The following is a 19640-nucleotide window of genomic DNA, read 5'->3' on the forward strand; positions in this document are numbered from 1 at the left end:
TGCGTGAGATTTTCATCTGTGTATTAAAACGTCCTGCCAAACTTGAACATACACCAAATACTTTCCTAAACTCGTCGTATGTGTGGTTTTCCATTTACGTATATTAAAATTTTTCTTGCCAAGCTTGAACGCGAATAAAATGAGGCACTAGAATCAGAAGCTGGTAATTCGTTATTGCTAATTTTACAGGATCGCGGTTTAAACCTTATAGAAATGTGTTGAAATACAGTTATATTAATAAATGGACTAAAATGTTGTATGCTGTTTCGCTTCGACAGGTGTGACGTTTTCTTACAGTACCAGATACGGACAAGGTAAGCAGAATGTTTTTGAATAAAATTTAAAACCTGATTTATCAACTTTACTTATAAAACCGATAAAAAGTTGGCAAGTCAGTAACTTCTGAGTACACAATAAAAAATATGTAAGGAATACGAAACATAGAACTTTATTTTTAACAATCCACATGCATATTCAGTTTACATCATCATCCCCCGCTTCAGAAACGACAGTGAGCGAATAAGAGTAGAAAATACTTTGTAGCGAAGTTTTGGTACACAAACTCATTCCGAACATACACCACGAATTCCGTTAAAGGCATTAACACTTTAGATAAGAATGCCATTAAGGTCGCTTTAAAATCGAAGACGTTAACACCTGGAGTGAAATCATGTTCACTATTATTAGTGAGTCTTCATTTGACACATACAACCTTAATACGATTTTTGCGTGAAGTTCGTCTGATCATTTTAACCCATGTGGAAGAGAGGCGGACTTGATTCTTTGATCGCTTCTTTTCTTCAATTTGCCATATTTTCCGTCAATCAGCATGAAAAAATGTCTTGGGAAATATATGTGGTAAAAACGGGCCTGCGCAACCAGGTATCGGCCAGTAAGATGCAGCAAAAACGCAATAGTCTAGAAAGTCCTCGTGTTAGAATAGACATGGAACATATTTCTCCGCTGCACCTACACCTGTAGGTGATGAGGAAGATGCACCCTGATTATCGATATCGCTTAAACTTGTTACCCCTATCTCCATTATATATATGAAGACTCAAGAAGGGATATATTTGGAGTAACTATTTTTAGATAAACATTTACTTCAGGAATCGTCATTGGAATCTTCCTCGGCGTCCGCCATTTTTCACTATGCTACAATCCCTGCGACAGCAAGGCAGAAGCACAGCTCGTAGAGTAGATGCGGCACCAATTTGCCGTAATATCTGCCAAAATTACGAACTTAAAACATGTTTTCCAAAACACATTACGTTACAAAGGGCAGGTATGTCATTTAAAGGACTTATTGTTTCCTTTAATATTATTTTAAACATTTTTTGTAGGATATTTATCGTGAACTTATCAGTTTTTTCAGAACTCAACACCTTCTGAGTGCGTCAAATCTTTCTATATCCTATGTTTAGTTACATGTCTTGCCGAAGCTGATTCCAAACTATATTTTATTCAACACCATTTGCATGTTTGGTTATTGAAATGTTTTAATATTGCCATTTGCCAAATGTAAATTGCCTGTAAGTGTTTTTCTACACTCTCCGTACGTGTGGTTATTGTCCTGTGTGAATTAACATGTGTTTTGCTATGTGTGAACCTTGAGTAAATGAAATCTACACTCTGTGCATCTCTGTGGTTTTTTACTTTGTTATTGAAATGTCTTCTAAGTTTGAGCGTAGACTTTATCCTTTTCCGCATTTCTTCACGTATGACGTTTTCTTCCTATGGGTAAAAACGTAAGAACGTTGAATAAGTTCCATTCCAGTGTCCTGGCACGTGTGATATTTTGCTCCTGTGTGAATTGACATGTGTAGCCAAAAGTGAACGTTGATTAAATTCCTAGCACACTCTCGGCATGTGTAGGGTTATTCTCCTACGTGGATTAACATGTGTGTAGCCAAATTTGAACGTTGATTAAATGTCCGACCACAATCTCGCCATATGTGTTGCTTTTCTTCTGTGTGGATTGACGTGTGTGTAGCCAAATGTGAACGTTGATAAAATGCCTTGCCACACTCTTGGCAAGTGTGCTTTTTTCTCCAGTGTGGAATAACATGTGACTAACCAAATGTGAACCTCGTTTAAATGTCCTAGCACATTCTTGGCAAGTCTGACTTTTTTTCTCCTGTGTGGATTAGCATGTGTGTAACCAAATGTGAACGTCGTTTAAATGCCTTACTACACTCTTGGCATGTATAACGCTTTTCTCCTGTGTGGATCAACATATGTCTAACCAAACCTGATCGTTGAAAAAATGCCTTACCACACTCTCCGCATGTGTGATGCTTTTCTCCTGTGTGGATTAACATGTGCCTAGTCAAATTTGAATGATCAATAAATGTCCGACCACACAATTGGCAGGTGTGAGCTTTTTCTCCTGTGTGGATTAACATGTGCCTAACCAAATATGAACGTCGATTAAATAACTTACCACACTCTTGGCATGTTAGATGCTTTTCTCCTGTGTGGATTGACGTGTGTGCAGCCAAATGTGAGCGTTGATTAAATGACTTACCACACTCGTGGCAAGTGTTATGCTTTTCTCCTGTGTGGATTAACATGTGTCTAGCCAAATGCGAACGTAGTTTAAATGCCTTACTACACTCTTGGCATGTGTGAAGCCTTTCTCCTGTGTGGATTAACATGTGTCGAACTAAATTTGAACGCTCATTGAATGCCCTACGACACTCTTGGCACGTATGATGTTTTTTTCCTGTGTGGATTGACCAGTGTGTAGCCAAATGTGAACGTTGATTAAATGACTTACCACACTCGAGGCAAGTGTGATGCTTTTCTCCTGTGTGGATTAACATGTGTCTAGCCAAATGCGAACGTCGTTTAAATGCCTTACTACACTCTTGGCATGTGTGACGCTTTTCTCCTGTGTGGAATAACATGTGTGTAACCAAACACGAACGACTTTTAAATCTACAGCCACACTCTTGGCAAGTGTGATGTTTTTCTCCTGTATGGATTAACATGTGTTTAGCCAAACTTGAACATACACGAAATTTCTTTCCACATACCCCGCAGATGTGGGAATTCTCACTTGTATGCAGCAACTTACCGTCTGACATATTTGAGCTTTGACTAAAGCGTTCATCAGTGTCTTGGTACGTATCACGCTTTCCACTTTCCTGTGTCACCATACGTCTCGACAAACGCGATCGATGAAATCCTCTGCCAAACTGCATCGATGTATAACATTCCTGATCTGAATGAGAAATGGCATCCTTTAATATAATAAACGTATTCTCTTCTCCGTGGGAAGCATATACATTAACGGTCCTGTAACATATTCAACAAACAACGAAATGTGATTGGAGATAGTGATTAAGTAGCAACAAAAAAAAAAAGTCATCATTAGCTATATTTCATGATAAAATTACGCTCAATTTGTTTTATTACATGAAATATTGTAGAAATATGAAATTGAGTACCACTGAGAAGTCTCCATATCTTTCTACTTTCAAAATAAGAGCCTGTAGCTTTTTCAATATATCAAATTGAACAATCATTTGTATCTGAGCGGTCATAAGTCATTGACCATGTAATGGCGACTGCTTTGAAACAAATGGATGGTATGAGAATTAAATGTCATATCTGTAGCTTCGTGTGGAAAAAAAATGTGAACCAATGGTTTAAGAACAACTCAACTTATTAATATAATCTCTACCGAAGATTATTCACTTATATCATCATAAGTGAAACACGAAAGTCGATTTGAAACGAAGAAGAAAGTAACATACAACTCTCCAAGCTGAGGCAGAGAAACTTAAAGTAACCAGACTAAAGATGAATCGTTAACAGCGTAATGATCGTGGTTCAGTGGTCTAGACGCTTGACCAGTAATCTGGAGATTCTTCCACCGAATACACGTCGAGAAACTTTTTTTCTCTACTTTAGGAATTTTGATTGCTATTGATCGGCAATGACAGACTTTTATTACATTTAAATATTTGAATACTCGTTTGTTTCAATACTTGAACTATCAAATTTTCAGGAATAGTATTAGTAATAATTACAATTATATCGTGAAATATTTAAACAATAAAAACTTATTATCGCACAAGTCATACTATTACAAGCAGAAACGTGATATTAGGGAAAAAGTATTTTGGTTTTGTGTAATGTTGCCAATTAAAAGGGGAATTCCCCATCTCGATTCTAAAACAAACCGAAAAGAATCGGGATGAGGCTTAACAATTTAATTCGAGAGGGGCAAGGCTAACTCACAATATCGTCATGCCTTAGAGATGAGAATCGAGACGAGACGAAAAGTATCGTAAACATTGCTCGTCTTATCTCGATTCTCGATAGGGTGTATGCCACTCTTTAGGTAACAATTGCTCTGTACACTGAATTTTATATATTTTCTTACTTTGTATTACGGTCTGTGTATATATATATATATTTTTAGCAAAGCTTATATAGTTACATCTGCAAATTCCACAAGTTAGTTTATTATAACCCTTAGTGTTCAATGATATTCAGTTGTTTTTTTACAGTTATTTTTCTGAAATCGTGCAATACAATATTTTCTACAGGAAATTTTAGCGGATAGCTTTCGATTACATTTGAGTAGCTGCAGAAATGTCTCAGGAAGGTACGGAACCCCTTCTCCGAAACCCCTACGTTTAAGTAAGTTTTGGTAAATTTCAGGACATCTTTAAAACTTTTAATATCATTATTATTATTATTATTACTGAAGTGTTGTAAATTTAAGGGTTTAACCTGTTTCACCCAACTCCCGTTTAGTGAGTATTGTGCTGAACAAACACCGTGTGTATTGGTTTTCTCCGTGTTCCGCTTCCTTCCACTTTCTTTTTCGAATATTTCTTTCATTCTCATCATCGACGTCTTCTGTAGCTTATCCGGCATAACCATTACTTAAAATAAATTTTCTTACGGCTCTTCTGAATTCAGAATTCCTACTTTCTACACGAAATTTGTCTCGAAACTTTCCATTATAACATTTGGTTTGTTGTAGGGACGTATGGAGAGGGTATGTAATGATGGCCCTGGCACTTCTCGCCAATCCCGACTATTTTGAAACTTTTGGCTAACGCTACGGGCGATTTTACAGGCTTTAATACAAATGTCCTCGTATGGAATTTCTTATCTATATTATTATTATTATTACTATGACCGAATATTTGATACCTTAATATTATTTACCGCTGCAATGCAAATAAGCATACTGAAATTACGAAAATGAAAATAAATTCTTTTGACCCTCTATAAGGAGGTATTGAGTTAAAAGAGATACTTCAAGAGAGTTATAAGAGAGGAAAAAGGTGTCAGCTACTTGACAATATGAAATTCGAAACTTCGGATGCCTTAAAAGAAGCTAAGTAGGATTTGTCTTCATCACCATACTCTTCCTAAGCAACACCCTTTATTTGGGTAAAAGACGTTGGATTATGGATGCGTTATATTGAAATATCATCAAAATATACAATTGAAATAGTTATTATTTATAAATTTTCTTGAACAATGATATGGAACGTGTTGAAAATGGAGAAGGAAAACACTATTATTGTTTCTAGTATGAGTAGAAGAACAGTTAGTAACAATTCAGGCAATTTTGTGACTCATAGGTCTGAAGGATGACCCATTTGTATTCATGAATTGTTTTTGAAACAAGCGAAGTTTTCAGACAGTAGGAATCGAGATTGTGACGTAATGTAATTAGTTTTTCCTGTGAAAAACGTCATTTCAACTCTAACTTGTAAGAACAAGAGAAATTGACAATTTTTCATTTTATTATACATCAGAAATATTAACATTCTAAATTATAATTTTTTCTGAATATCCTCGGAGAGAATCGAACCGTGGACCCCTAACACACACAGCAAATGCTCAAGCCACTACCCTAAGAACGCTCTTTTAATTAAGAGTTGCGAATTGCTCTTTTATGTAAGAGTTTCTATGTAGCGAATTGCAAACGTGCTATTAACCATGAATCACTGATTTTGGTCAAGATGACATAGTGTAGTCCAGAGAATTTAACATTAAATTTTAAAAAGACCCAAAGTATCTCCGTAACTTATCTCTATTATATTCGGTTATTCTTGCTTTACAAGTGTTTCCAATAACCTTGAACGACATGAACACGAACACAGATACATCGAGGACATTTAATATTTAAAAGTCTTTCCAATCGGGAATCCAAAATAAGACCTCGCATAAAAACAATCTGATGTGTGGGGTGCCTGGTTCGCTCCCAAGGCAAGTAAGGTTGAGACGGACATCGTGCTTGTGGGTTATCTCGGGATACTCTGACTTTGTCATTCCAAGCATTCGTCCATCATAATTCACTTGCTTTAATCATAGTCTTCCTTAACCTAACAGGCATAATCGTTGAACATTAAAGGATTTAATTTTCAAGCTGTTAACCCAAACCAATTCGAATCGAAAAAGTTGTATTTTCTATTGGTCATTAACGTTTTCCCACTAAAATTATGTAGAAAAAGTCACGGGAATCGTAATTCCATTCAAAAATGAAACTGCAGACTAGTAATACCCAAACCTAAAATGTAACCATTACATATCCTTTGAAACTTTTACAAAATCTGTACGGATATTCCGGAAAGTGCCACTGTTAGAGTTGTTCGTTGAATCGGTGGGTCAGCCGGTCATGGGTCAACAGCATATGAACCACTGCGAACAACCACCACCACCATGACACACTACGACCCACCTCTCACCATGAACCACTGCGATCATGACCCAGAAGTATAATTCCTCTGCACAGGAAACTACAGATATGAATGATTTAATTCTCATAAGCTGCATTTGTTTCAAAGCAGTCGCCATTACTTGGTCAAAAACTTAAGTCCGTCACGATATATACGATATCAGAGTTAACCTGGCACATACTAAAATACTTATTTTGTGCTATGTGGAATAAACATTTCATTATTATAAGTGAAAATAGAGACCGCTGTCACTAACATTACTTATATATCATTACTTTTTGTGTCAGAGAATTTAAAAATCGGAAGAGCTTTTTCCAAATGCAGCTACAAGAAACTGTCACTATGATTACTAAGAAACAAACGAACGATATAATAACTTTTAAAATTTTGCACAAGATATGAGATTTATTTATGTACACCAATTTCAAATTGCGATTTTATATAGTCTGATACCTTGAGATAGTAAAATTTTGTGTATATTGATATGTAGCTACGTAGTTACATCTGAGACATTCTTATTAAATAAATACTTTTGACAAGCATAGTGTTTTCAATTTCTTGTAATTTTTTTCTACTTATTTGAAATACATGATATAACGATCCCAGAATTCCACGTTAAGGTATTATGGACAACCATTAAAACCTTTGTTACTCTTAGATTATTACTAGTGCTTTTAGTATGTGCTCTAAACATAGAATTTAAATTTATCATAACCCGGTGTAATGTCATTCGCAGAAATCGAAATATATACTGGCTTTGGAATCCTGCTATTACACGGCTTTTGCAAACAATGCCCCTCGAGTGTTATTAGCATCGTGAAACACTCTAGTCATTATTGTTTTTTACATTAAAAGTAAATAGGGCGTGCGAAGATAAATCCTACACTCTGAATACCGAAATATTAAAGAAATATTTTATGCATCACATAAAATACAAGGAGCCGAACTATTTAAAATAAATAAGTGAATATGTTGAGCGTCCACATTTAAGAGGCATTTTATTACGTTACGTTCATTCAAATGGGGATTAAATTCGTACGTCAACTCTTATAATCTGTTAGAGAAAGGACAGTTGGCACAATAGCTTTTTCACTTTTAAAAAAGTGTCGCGTGCAGCAGTGTTTTCAGAATTACAACATTCAAGAATGAAAAGACGAACAATCTGCATATTATACCTCAATACAAAAAATCTGACACCAACCTAATCTGGTATTAACTACAGAAATGGCTGAATCCGTTGAAATTAAATTTTACATGTATGTCATTAGCCAGACATGTATGATGTATCTCATTTAGAAAACTTTTTTTTTCTAAGTTACTGTCTCTAGAATGAACATCCTACGAGTAAGAGAAAAGTTATAAATGTTACACTAAAAGCAGAGTATCTGATAAGTGTATTATGCTTGGGAGGTGAAAATTGCCATGAAAAATCTTTACTCTATACCAGTGAGCAAGTTATCTGCGACTTACGAGATAAAAACGGACAATTGTCCGCAGATTTAATAATACATAAATATACCATATGATATAAAATGAATATGCAATGTACAGAACTTCGTCACGCATTGCCTGATGCACTCAAGTGATCACAATGTTGCTAGCATAAAAAATGTAGAAAACTACGTTTTCAAGGGGATGTTGTGACATTAAGCTATAAACTTCAAATCAACTTATAGACTTCTTTAGATGTTTTAACAATAGCAACGTCAAAAACAGCAAAAGGCTTGTAGTATACGACTTACAAAAATTTACTGCGAAACAAAGTATTTTCATTATTTCTCTTTCAAACAACGCCTTTATAACTTCCGAACGATCTTTTTTTACATATATGGAGAAGTATATCTACCTAATTCTTGGGGAAAAATATCGAAGAATCACTACTTCTTCCTCGAAAATTCACATTAATATTTCCTGTTTCATTCAAGCGTTACTACAATACAATACTCAGGGAAGAACACTTACGGACATTCTTCACTAAGTATATCTACATACCTTTAACGGCATCATACATATATACCTTTTTTTAAGCACAGTTGGAGGATTAGAATTACGTAATACTATATGACTAATGTTTTAACGAATACTGGACATATATAAACACTTACAACGGAAAAACTACAAAATAAAAATAATAATTAACATTTGAAATAAATTTTCAAGAAAATATTTTAACGACTTTGCCATCGCATTTCGAAGAAAGTATACATGTTATTTATACTATTTAAGGAAAAATATGTTTTCTTCTCACAAATGCGTCTTGAAACTTGTCCACATGTCATTAAGGTACGAGTTAAGATCAAGTTCCTGCCCAAATCCTGAAGCAAGAACAATAAGCATATGCTTGGTTCTGGTTGTATTTATTGTACTATGTGTGAAATTTCAAAGTTGAAATTAAGCATTGGTTTTCTGCACACTTTGTTGCAGAGGGAGCACCCTCGTGATCAGGTGTTTGTTTCGCTGGTTACAATAAAGTACAATATACTGAACATACGTTCTCGAAATTGTGAATGAAGGATGAAAGAGTAGCTTAATTGCAAGAAACGTGACCTCCATTTGAAGTTTTCATAGTAATTTTCAATGTGTAATTTTAGCAGTGATAGTTTAAAAAGTAAAACTTAAATGTTTACTTTACTAATTTCACTTTAAATTTTTGTATACATTCAAGAAGATACGAAACTCGTTCACCCATTGATTAACCAAACCCGAAGTGCCATACCTTAAAAATTTAACTTCTCAACTGGATATCATCTTACACTAAACCATGCCAACTTGGATTATTATAGCCCACTCTTAGAGTATCGTATCCTATAATATTATATTTTCCTTTTTGACACACCAAAATGTCACAAAAGTTTTACAATTCACAACCATAATGACGCAAGCGACGTGACCCGCCTATCGTAGACATATCGATTTCATTATTAGTGTAAAAATGTGATGCCTCCTTATTGTAAATGTAAACTAAATATATAGCACGTAAAATTTCTTTTCGTTCATATCACGCTAAGTAAGTTATTCAAAATTTAACGTCTTTTTCCTGATTGTTAAAAACCATCTGTAACCCTTTCAGCCCTGACCTACACAATTGTGCAGGTAAGTACAATGACCAACGTATAGAATACCGGCTGAACATAATGTTTACACTAAGATAACGATAATGAACAAGTTCAGAAATTACAAAATTCCTAAATATCTGCGTTTGTGAAGAACTGATACGGTGTTAGCGGAACGTGTCAAAAAAAAACCTAAGTGTCGGAATGCTAAAATATTGTAGTGGTTAAAACATGCATCACTGGCTCGAAAACGAACAAATAACAGCATTGTCTAGTACTAAAATAATATTTTAACTCATGATAAAGTTTAAAATTCGTGCCAGTGAAAAGGAAGTGTGAAGGCGGCACATTTTTATTAACTGTTCACATAACTTCTGCCAAATATCTGTTACATAGCTACAACTTTTTTATGCATGGCTAAAAGTATCAAACTGGTGGGGTTTACTAAACACTTTATACAATACCCAAATAACAAGTGAATATCGTTTCACAGTCGACTTCCAAAATATGCGAATTCAATATTCAAACAAGAGGTAGTACATCTGTAACAATTTGTCCCCATATATTAACAAGATGGAAGAAGGAATCTGTTCCTTGAAGGCTGGATCTATTTCAAATATCTATTACTAGTTATCCATTACTCTTTCACTTCTTTAAAGATAAATGTTGAAAAAACTTGTTAATTTGAAGCACTTCTAATTTGAATAGAAAGTTAAGGAAGAAGACAGAACGTATCGTTGGGACGCTGACTCGATCGCAGAAGAGCTGCTCGATAGCTTATACAGTTTTTCTATACGAAAATCAGATAACAGGATTACTAATCACTTACAAAACAACAGCTGGTACATACTGTTACTATTTTCGTTTTATAGCGATAAATGCTAAAACCGGAGACGGATAATTTTAACCACGTCCAGTTTGAATTGAATTTCAACCGAAAAATGAACATACTATTTGAATGCTGAATCGATTACAAGAAACTGCAACGTGATAGATTTTTAGCACTCTTCTTCTAAGAAAATAAGTAATGAAATTGGATATAACAGTGAATTTCAACTACTTTCCTATTTGACATGTACACAGTCAAAAAAAAAAAAAAAAAAAAAAAAAAAATTAGCCGTAATATTAAGCCAGATTCGACACCAGTTTTGGAATGTCTTTTCTAAAATAGTGTTAAAATATATTCGTGTGTAAATAAAACGATTACAGTTTTAACACTTACTTTCTGTATTTTATCATAATAATGATCGGTAGATCATTTTTGAAGAGAAAAACTGATTTGACAATGCGTGTACGTGCAGAAAACTGATGCCACCGGCACTAACAGTGAGTAGAAGGTTTGGCTGCATGGGACACACTGGCAGTAACTTTCGGAATAACGAAAAAATACTGCATTGCTGTGTCAAAAAAATGTGCTTTGCATCGTTCTATATTTTCTTCAAATATATCCTTACTTGTTAAATAATTATTAACTTGTTAACTTATTAAATAAATATTAACAAATGTGAACATATATGAATCCATTTTGAAGTAAAGATAGGAAACTGTACGTATATATAACGAAACCTGGTTTAACCAACCCTAATCCATGAACACATGGTCTAAGATAACGTATGTGAAGTGCAAGAAACGAAATATTAATAATATATGTGAACATATAGATACATATTTAGAATGAAAATGTTTCAACTTCCGTGACTTGAAGCCACGACCATTTATTCCAGACAGCAACGCGTTAACAAACTGACCACAGAATCAACCTAGGAAGTTTTTGGTTTGTCCGTTCTATTTACTGTGCAAAAATGGAAAATTAAATCAAGATGTAAAATGTTTCGTTCAAAAATTCAGTACTATACATAGCATAACACCAGAAAGGCGTTTCGGCTATCACGACCTGAGGCTCATTTTTTGGAATTTAAAAGAGATAGGACAATGTTAAGTTTAAACTTTATTAACCAAGCCTCGTATTTGGAGGAGCAATCTTGAAACATTTTTCATCCGTTTGGTATTTTGTATACTTGTGTTAGTAAGCCCAGTTCCGGTCTTCCGGCCATATATGCTGAACAAACAGGGACACTGATGTTTTAACGTGACTGTTAAAACTGTTTCCTTATATCTGAATTTCGGGACAATCACCCTGCACCTACGCACTGTTACAACTAAAAGACAATAGGACGATAATTCCGGTCCCGATGATAGGAGTGAAAATCAGGATTTTCCCGGCTGACCATATACAAGCTTTGGTTTGCTAAAAGAATCTTCAGTGCTTTGCACGAACGCCTGGTCGTCGCTGGGAAAGGCACCCACGAAGGCGAGTGGGGTGCATTGTTGTAAAGTAAACACACGTTATACTCTCATGAGTGCTCTCCTTGTACGGATTCAGCTTCGCAAGCTAAATCGCCGTTTGCATGCGCGAGAGCCAATTTTTTAGTTTATAATCAGTGATTGTACGATATTTTCATACGCCTTCGTGTAAAATATTTTTTCTAATATTGTGCAGAAATCAGCAGTGAAGTGACTAGTAGAAATGTGTTAGCACCTTAACATTCGTTTGTAATTTCAGTATTGTGTGACAAACTCTGGCTCTAAATCATTGAAAAGGACGGAATAATTATGCCTGCTTGGACGATCGCTTATTACTATCAGCAGAAAACTCCAGAGGACTCTTGGGATTATCCGACGTGGAACGTCTCAGATCATTATAACTGCAACGCCCCTGAAGGAGTTGACCGGTCGAAGATTATTGTGAGTAAGTGAAATCTTAATTTTTCAATTGTGCCACAGAGCCACCTGTATTAAAAGAAAAAAATGATAAAGAAGGAAATAAAGAAGTAGAAACGGCCGTAAACATATGCAGTAAAAGCTACTTGTTCATATGTAACCTTTTGATGTTCTTTTAATTTGTATGAATTACATTCAGTATTATTGGATTTTGCATACAGTTTAACAGGTTTTGTGACTTGCACCGCAAGATAATTTTAGTTTTTTTAATATCTGAGCTTAATTTGATAATTTGCTCACTTTTCCATTTTTACGATATCTACGCTTTGTCTACCGTTCTCCCCAACTTCAATTTATGATAAAACGTAGGTACGGAAGAAATCTTGATATGCCGTAGCAAAGCTGGGATAAACGGAATAAACTAGTGACAGGGAGAGAGAGGAGTGTGTAAACTTTTGGGAAAAAGGTGAAAATCAATATGAGCGTTACGATTATGTTTGCAAGATTCTAACACGATTTCACGGCCACAGGAATAACCCATGCAGTCAAAAGAAAGAAATAAAAGTGTAAAGGTATTTGACAAAAACTAGCCTCCACTAGCCACTGGTCAATAAAATTTAAGATATTTAGAAGAAATGCAGAAAACAAATTATTAATAACAAAACAATGTGTTTTGAGAGTAAAATATAGCTTGTATCAGGCGATATTTGAACGCGGGCTATTTCAAATTTGGGAGATCACTTTTTAAATCGTCGGTTCCTTCCTGTTTCTCCCAACCATAGGTAGGTGGGCAACATGGAAATTATGAAATTTTCCTCTACGATGGAAGATCAGTTTTAAAATTTGAAGACGTCTCTTCTTCGTAACTGTCTACATACTATATCCAGTTCTTCGTTTTTCTGGTATTCCTATTGCATTTCCCGCTATCAGCATGGTGATACAATCGCAGTGCGGAATAAGGTGGCCAAGCATGCTTTTTCTTTTCTTTTTTTTTTTTTTTTTTTTTTGCTATTATTTTCATGATCTGTTGTCCTTCACTAGCGTCCCTTAGTCCTTGTTAATTTCTTTCTTTTTCTGTTCATGTTATACGCAACATTGTGAGCCAATACCAAATTTGAAATGCTTCTAACTTGGATATTTTAGCTCTTCTCAATGCAAATCCTCGATTAATCCTACATATGTGTAGACGCAACAGTAAGTTCTGAAGATTGTGTTTAATAACTTTTGCCTGATCTTGATCTACAGATCCAAGATTTTTTTTCTGGAGCCACATGTTTAGCCATAGACATCTAAAAACCGTAAATAAAATTAAAAATTGAAATGGAACCGGCAGCAACTATATGGCTGTTTTAGACATACGCCTTAGATTGTGCCCCTATTTGGATAGCGTGTGAGACTCATTCTAAATATTCTCCGTTCGATTCGCCTACAGTTTGTTTTTCAATGAATTAAGCATTGTAAAATATGTTTGCTATTGATACTAAAAGCAACTTATTACATAAGGGAAGAGAAAAACCGAAACAGAAAGATGGGGCAGGAGGGAAATCCAAACTGTTCATGCTTAAGAGTTAAAACTTTGTTGTTCTGTCCATCTTTCTCTGTCTCAGCATGATACACATTATTATGTTCATTTTGTTTGCATTAATTTTCATCTCTTAGAACTCAACGTGAATGTAATTTATCCTATCTATCTAGAGCTTCTCTAAGTGATGCCGAAATATTCATTCTTTCTTCCTCCAATTGGAGAAATATCCTGGCGTGTCATGTTCGGTGTCCAGCTATAAGACATACACTGAAACAATTCACCTAGATAAAGGAGCTACTATTTCTTAGAACGCCAACCTCCTTAAATATTAGTAGTTAGCTGACTAGGACAAGTAATAAAAAATTGGATTTGAAAGAAATAAGTGAATATTTAAGAAATGATTGTAAAAATTCCGATTAGTAATGCAGCTAAACGCAATCATCAAAACAAAATGCATAACATGGTGAAAATTAACCATAAAAGGAAAAATTGGAATAATACATTCCGACTATTAAAATTAGGAAAGGGGAAAGAGAAAAATTACACAAAGAAACGATGGAAATTGTTACAGGTCATGGTTTCTGTAATGTTTATACTAGAAGATTAAATATTAAATATTATTAAACATTTTACTACATGGTAGACCAAACGCCATACTAACCTATCGGCCATGGGTTTACGCTCCCTACAAGCAACGACTTTTGTGTCAAATATAATGAAATGCCATATGATCACTTTTCTGAAGTTTGATCCCTGAGATATAAAACCATCAATTAATGTGACTACTCTATCTTTGAATTATACTATATTCAACTTTTCAATTTGGAATCCATGCTTAAATTTGTACATGTTTAAATATTTGATTCTGTAGCTATATTTTCCACATTTCAAGTTGGCAGCATTTTTATCCTGGATGTGTAGACCTGAATCAGAAATATTCGATTAAAATTTTCTATGCAAACGTAAAAGTTATGAAACTGCCTTCTACCAATTTTAATCACTCACTACGGTACCTCTGATTCGAGCAGGTGTGTTTCGAAACCTAGTAATTTATTGTGAAATAGCTATCATTTCGCTGCGGTTTTTTTTTTTTTTTTTTTTTTTTTTTTTTTTTTTTTTTTTTTTTGAAGAACGTAAGATGAATATTGTGTAGAAGCTGTACCGCATACTGTATGAATAGTGTATAGAAGCAGTACCGTATAAAAGATGTAAAGAGTAGTTACCAACCTTATCTCTCAAGAGTTGTGGTTTTTGAAATTCCTGAAGGCAATGGTTTCATGGAAAAATCAAGGTGAAAACATAATAGTGTCTGGAGGAAGGTAAGATCATTATGTCGTTTCATTAAATTTCTGGTTTCAAGTTTGTTAAAGTTAAGTTCTGCGCTTAATACAATTACTATTGATGCGAATACAGTTACTATTCTTCTGGATATTCCTGACTGGGTATATACTATTCATTTTCACTCCGTTTGCTTGTTTGGAAATAGTTCCGTAGGTGTGCTAATGATGACTCTAAGAAAGTAGTACCCAAATCATGTGCTGTCATATGATATTATTGCCACCTTACATACACTTTCGATATTTCGTGACTTCTTACGTCACACTCAGCTAAAATATAAATTAATCGTTTAACAAATTGTTCATTACCATAAACAAGTAATAAAAATATCATTTAAGTTACTTTCACGATTCTCATATCTCTTGGATACAAAATAGATAATATCTATGTTCCAAGTGCTATGTTGCTACTTGCTAGTATCCTATGAACATTGAGCTCTCTGCAAGTCCTAATCGAACAAATGTCAAGCATGTAATACTTTGCTGGTAAATTGTCAGTATATTGAGAACCTGTAATTTCAAAACAGACTTCGAAAAAATCTCAGCCTTCAAGTTTTTTTCGCCAACTGGTAATACTACTTGAAATGTAAAATTTAACTAATTTTTAAGGTTTCACTCGTGAACTTCCCGATTTTGTATGGAATACCTCAGCGTTTATAGCTTCAAGTGCAAAAATATAGAAGGGTCCAAAAAGGCAGTATGAAGTATGGGAAAAGCTATCAATACACACAAGTAATGACAAAATTGTAGAAAACTCATATCCTGGTGGAATTCAATCGAAAATAGTGTGAAAAAACTTTTAAAAATTGAGGAAAAGTTCAAATTAAAGAAAGGATATATACGTGGGAACACAAAATATATCAAAAAACTGATACACAAGTAAACTATAAACCATTAGCTCCATAACTTTTTCGTCATTCTTGGTTCCACGTACTCTCACGTTCCTGCACTTTTGATTGGATAATGGAATATATTCCCCCACGTAAGAAATATAATAAAAGTGAACAAAAGTTTTTTTTTTTTAAGCAGTTTATATCTTTCTCTCATAAAACCTTGGATTCATAGCCATCATCGTGCTTTCCTAATGTAAACCTGCTATCCAGAATGAAATTCAGCTTAGACAGTGTAGTTTTCTATGCTACTAAAATATTTTCTTCGAAAGGCGGCATGTAATAATTTCGTATTTACGATTATATTCCTAAACTGGACTGTACAGGGCTAATTTATAAATAAATAAGTAACGCTTCGCTGGCATTTTATGAGTACATCTCATTACCCCACAATGAAATTTGACTTAACATCGTTCTGAAATGAATTTATATAATAATGATGATGTCAGGCTACAGGAGTTCTATATAGAAGAACGAAATGTCCATTATAAAATACAGTTTTCAAATGTACTGCGAGAACATTATCTGATAAAATGCTGCTGCCCCTTAACAAAAATTGAAACTAACGTTACTCAGAAATCGATAAGTAGTCATAATGACCACCTCCCTTTAAAGGAAAATTAAAAAGAAGAAGTCGACGTTGGGCACATTTTTAAAGGTAATAAGATTCTATTTTGTCAAAAAACATATTTTGCATAGTTATTTTGTATTGATAAATCTATTCTTAATCTTCTATTCCAAAGGTTTTCTTAAATAAAGAACACAAAATCCTGCGGGACTTGTATCTAGGGCCATTCTCACTTGTCTAAAATCTAAAAGCAGAGTAACAAAATTTATTTCACTCAAATAATAAAAAATCTTGATCTTAAATTACATTCTCTGCAATTAGAAGCAAAATAGCTGGGAATAGCTGTTAAATTTCGCAAGATGTTACAAACAGATTGGTTGGAAAATTTTTCAAACTTTGTACCTGGGATATTCTTACATTCGTCTATATTCTCAAATAAGATCTCAATTCATTTCACTCGCCTAAAAGAAATGAAACGGTCTCAAATGATACCATTCGCAGAGTAGGAGCCGTTCTGAACCCCAAATTTAAAAGAAATTTAATGCTACGATCAAAATTTCTTTCATTGTTTGTCAGTACGGAGATTAATACTTCCTTCTTCATTAAAAAAAAAAAAAAACTCACGAGTTTCTTGCCTCTTCTACTAGGAATAGTAGTATGTCAAATATATACCTCTACGATGGGCTCAGAGCACCGCGAAAAAAAATCGAATTGGAAAGCGCTTGAAATAGAACGAGTTGAAACTTTCTTTGTAGTTTACACCTAAGATATTCTTACAAATTTCTAAATTGTAGAAAGCACAAACTCTTAATTTGTTACACTTAACTACTAAAAATGAAAATAAATAAATTATTTATTCGGTAAAGTTTGTTGTAGAAAAGCTGCAAGTAAAAGGTAAAATCCGAAACAAAGATATCCGAAGTCAGTAAAATACTTCCATTCCTTCTTTATGAAGTATTACCAAACGTCCGGTTGGTAATAATACTTTTTCCGCTTCTCAACACAAAGGATATAATTTGAAATTGTCTTATCCGTAAAAACTGAAGGAAACACATTAGTTGCCATATGATACAATATAAAACTTACAATTATGTGCGTAGGTAACAGAAACTAAAATTATCCTTTTCTTCTATTTTTTTACCTACTCTAAATTTTCACTTCTCATTTACGCGCTCTGAGTGACTAAGTTTGAGGTGTTTCATTTCAAATCACGTTATCGCTACCCGATGAGTGAAATAATTAGTTATCATTTTCTACAATCTAGGAAGGAATAATAATATCCTAGGCAAGAGCTATACAACTATACTCAATCGTTTTACTTGTAACATGTTTCGAATTTGAATCTATTTACGGCGTGCGTTCTTCTTTTCACCATAGGGGTTATAATTTGAAATCACACCATTTAAAAGACAAGTGAAATGACTAAAATTTTTCGAGGGTCTTACAGAAAGAATGGGCCTAGATATGAATCAAAAACAATTTCTTACTTTTTTATTTGAGACCCGGAATATTACCGGGTTTTCTCCCTGGCCTATAAAATCTCGGGAAGGAACTTATCTCCATTTCTTTACTTTATCTTCCAAATTATAAGAACAATATGACTAATTACTTTATTTTAACATAATATGAGTTACTTCTAAATTTTAATGAATTTGGACGTTAAAAATTTTAAAATTATTTGACTGTACTTTATATAACTAACAATATGATTTTCTTAAATTCCATTTCCATTTGAACTAAAAGTAGGGCAATTGTTTAGTATAGGTGCCAAAAACTAGCAAAACGTAGGACAATTTACGAAACAAATGAGTTGATAGTGATGTACAAGCACTCAAGAAAGTACCGAACACAATTTTTTTTAGGGGTAAGGGATTTTCACGAACCGTAAGTGTAAGAGGAAATGATTTATGTGAGAAAAGAAAGTGAATTGCTGGTAACGAAGATAGAAAAAAACGTGCCATGCGGGGCTCTAACCCGCCTTCACTGGCTACGCTCGCACGGCAATGCTGTCTGAATTTAATGTTGGTAACGTAATTTAACATATGAAAGCATTAAAAAACCGCATCAGAATAGAATATCGCAAAAAGTAGACGCATATGCTGGTCCACCAAATATAAACAATAGCCAAAATAGCAAAGTGCTAAATTACAAATGATGAAAAGGAACCATTTTATAAGTAATTTAGAATTACGTAGAAATAGAGATGTAGCACTACTAATAAACCCTGAAACAGTGTTAGTAATAGACGTCGGTCTGTCTCCTGTCTCTGGCTTGAATTTTTGAAGAGGTACTCGGACTTCACTTACATGTAAATTAAAGCATGACATTTCGAGAAATGGGCAGGAAGAAAGGTCGTGTGGCAATATTACATGCAAAATTATAAAGATAAGAATTTTTCTTGCAAGTATTGCGAAGGTACATATTTATGCCCAAATGTTTAAAAAAAATGTGGGAAATGTGTCTTCTGGCAGTTACCCAACCTAATTTGTTTATAACTTGTAAAAATTTAATATGTTTATATCAGTGGTAGAGTCAAGTTTCGAAAATCCACTTACATGTAAACGTAAACTTTTTAGCGGTTTAAAAGTATGCAGACTTACTATACCATTTTTGAAACATATTTTCTTTCGTAGAACATATTGTAAATAAATATCCATTTATGCGTACTCTCTAAATATAATAAAATATTAATAAAATAACATAACATCGTTCAGAATATGCATTTTAAAGACTCCTCTGGGGACAACTTTAATAATATACTGTGATATAAAAAAGAATTTAACTTTGAATTTATATATAGAAACAGATGCACTTTTATTTGTGATTGTTCATA

At 34.0% G+C, this 19640-nt stretch overlaps 1 protein-coding gene across 1 annotated transcript in view; it reads right to left on the reverse strand.

Moving 5' to 3' along the window:
- Positions 1 to 19640, reverse strand: part of LOC145690886 (uncharacterized) — a 53730-nt gene that overhangs the window by 24233 nt on the left and 9857 nt on the right. The window contains exon 2 of the mRNA XM_081766291.1: positions 3080 to 3300. Within this exon, the coding sequence (XP_081622417.1) occupies positions 3080 to 3300 (221 nt within the window). The remainder of the gene's footprint in view (positions 1 to 3079; positions 3301 to 19640) is intronic.

Source organism: Thermobia domestica, chromosome 7 (assembly GCF_964235325.1).
Source record: "Thermobia domestica chromosome 7, izTheDome1.hap1.1, whole genome shotgun sequence".
NCBI classification, from domain to species: Eukaryota; Metazoa; Arthropoda; class Insecta; order Zygentoma; family Lepismatidae; genus Thermobia; species Thermobia domestica.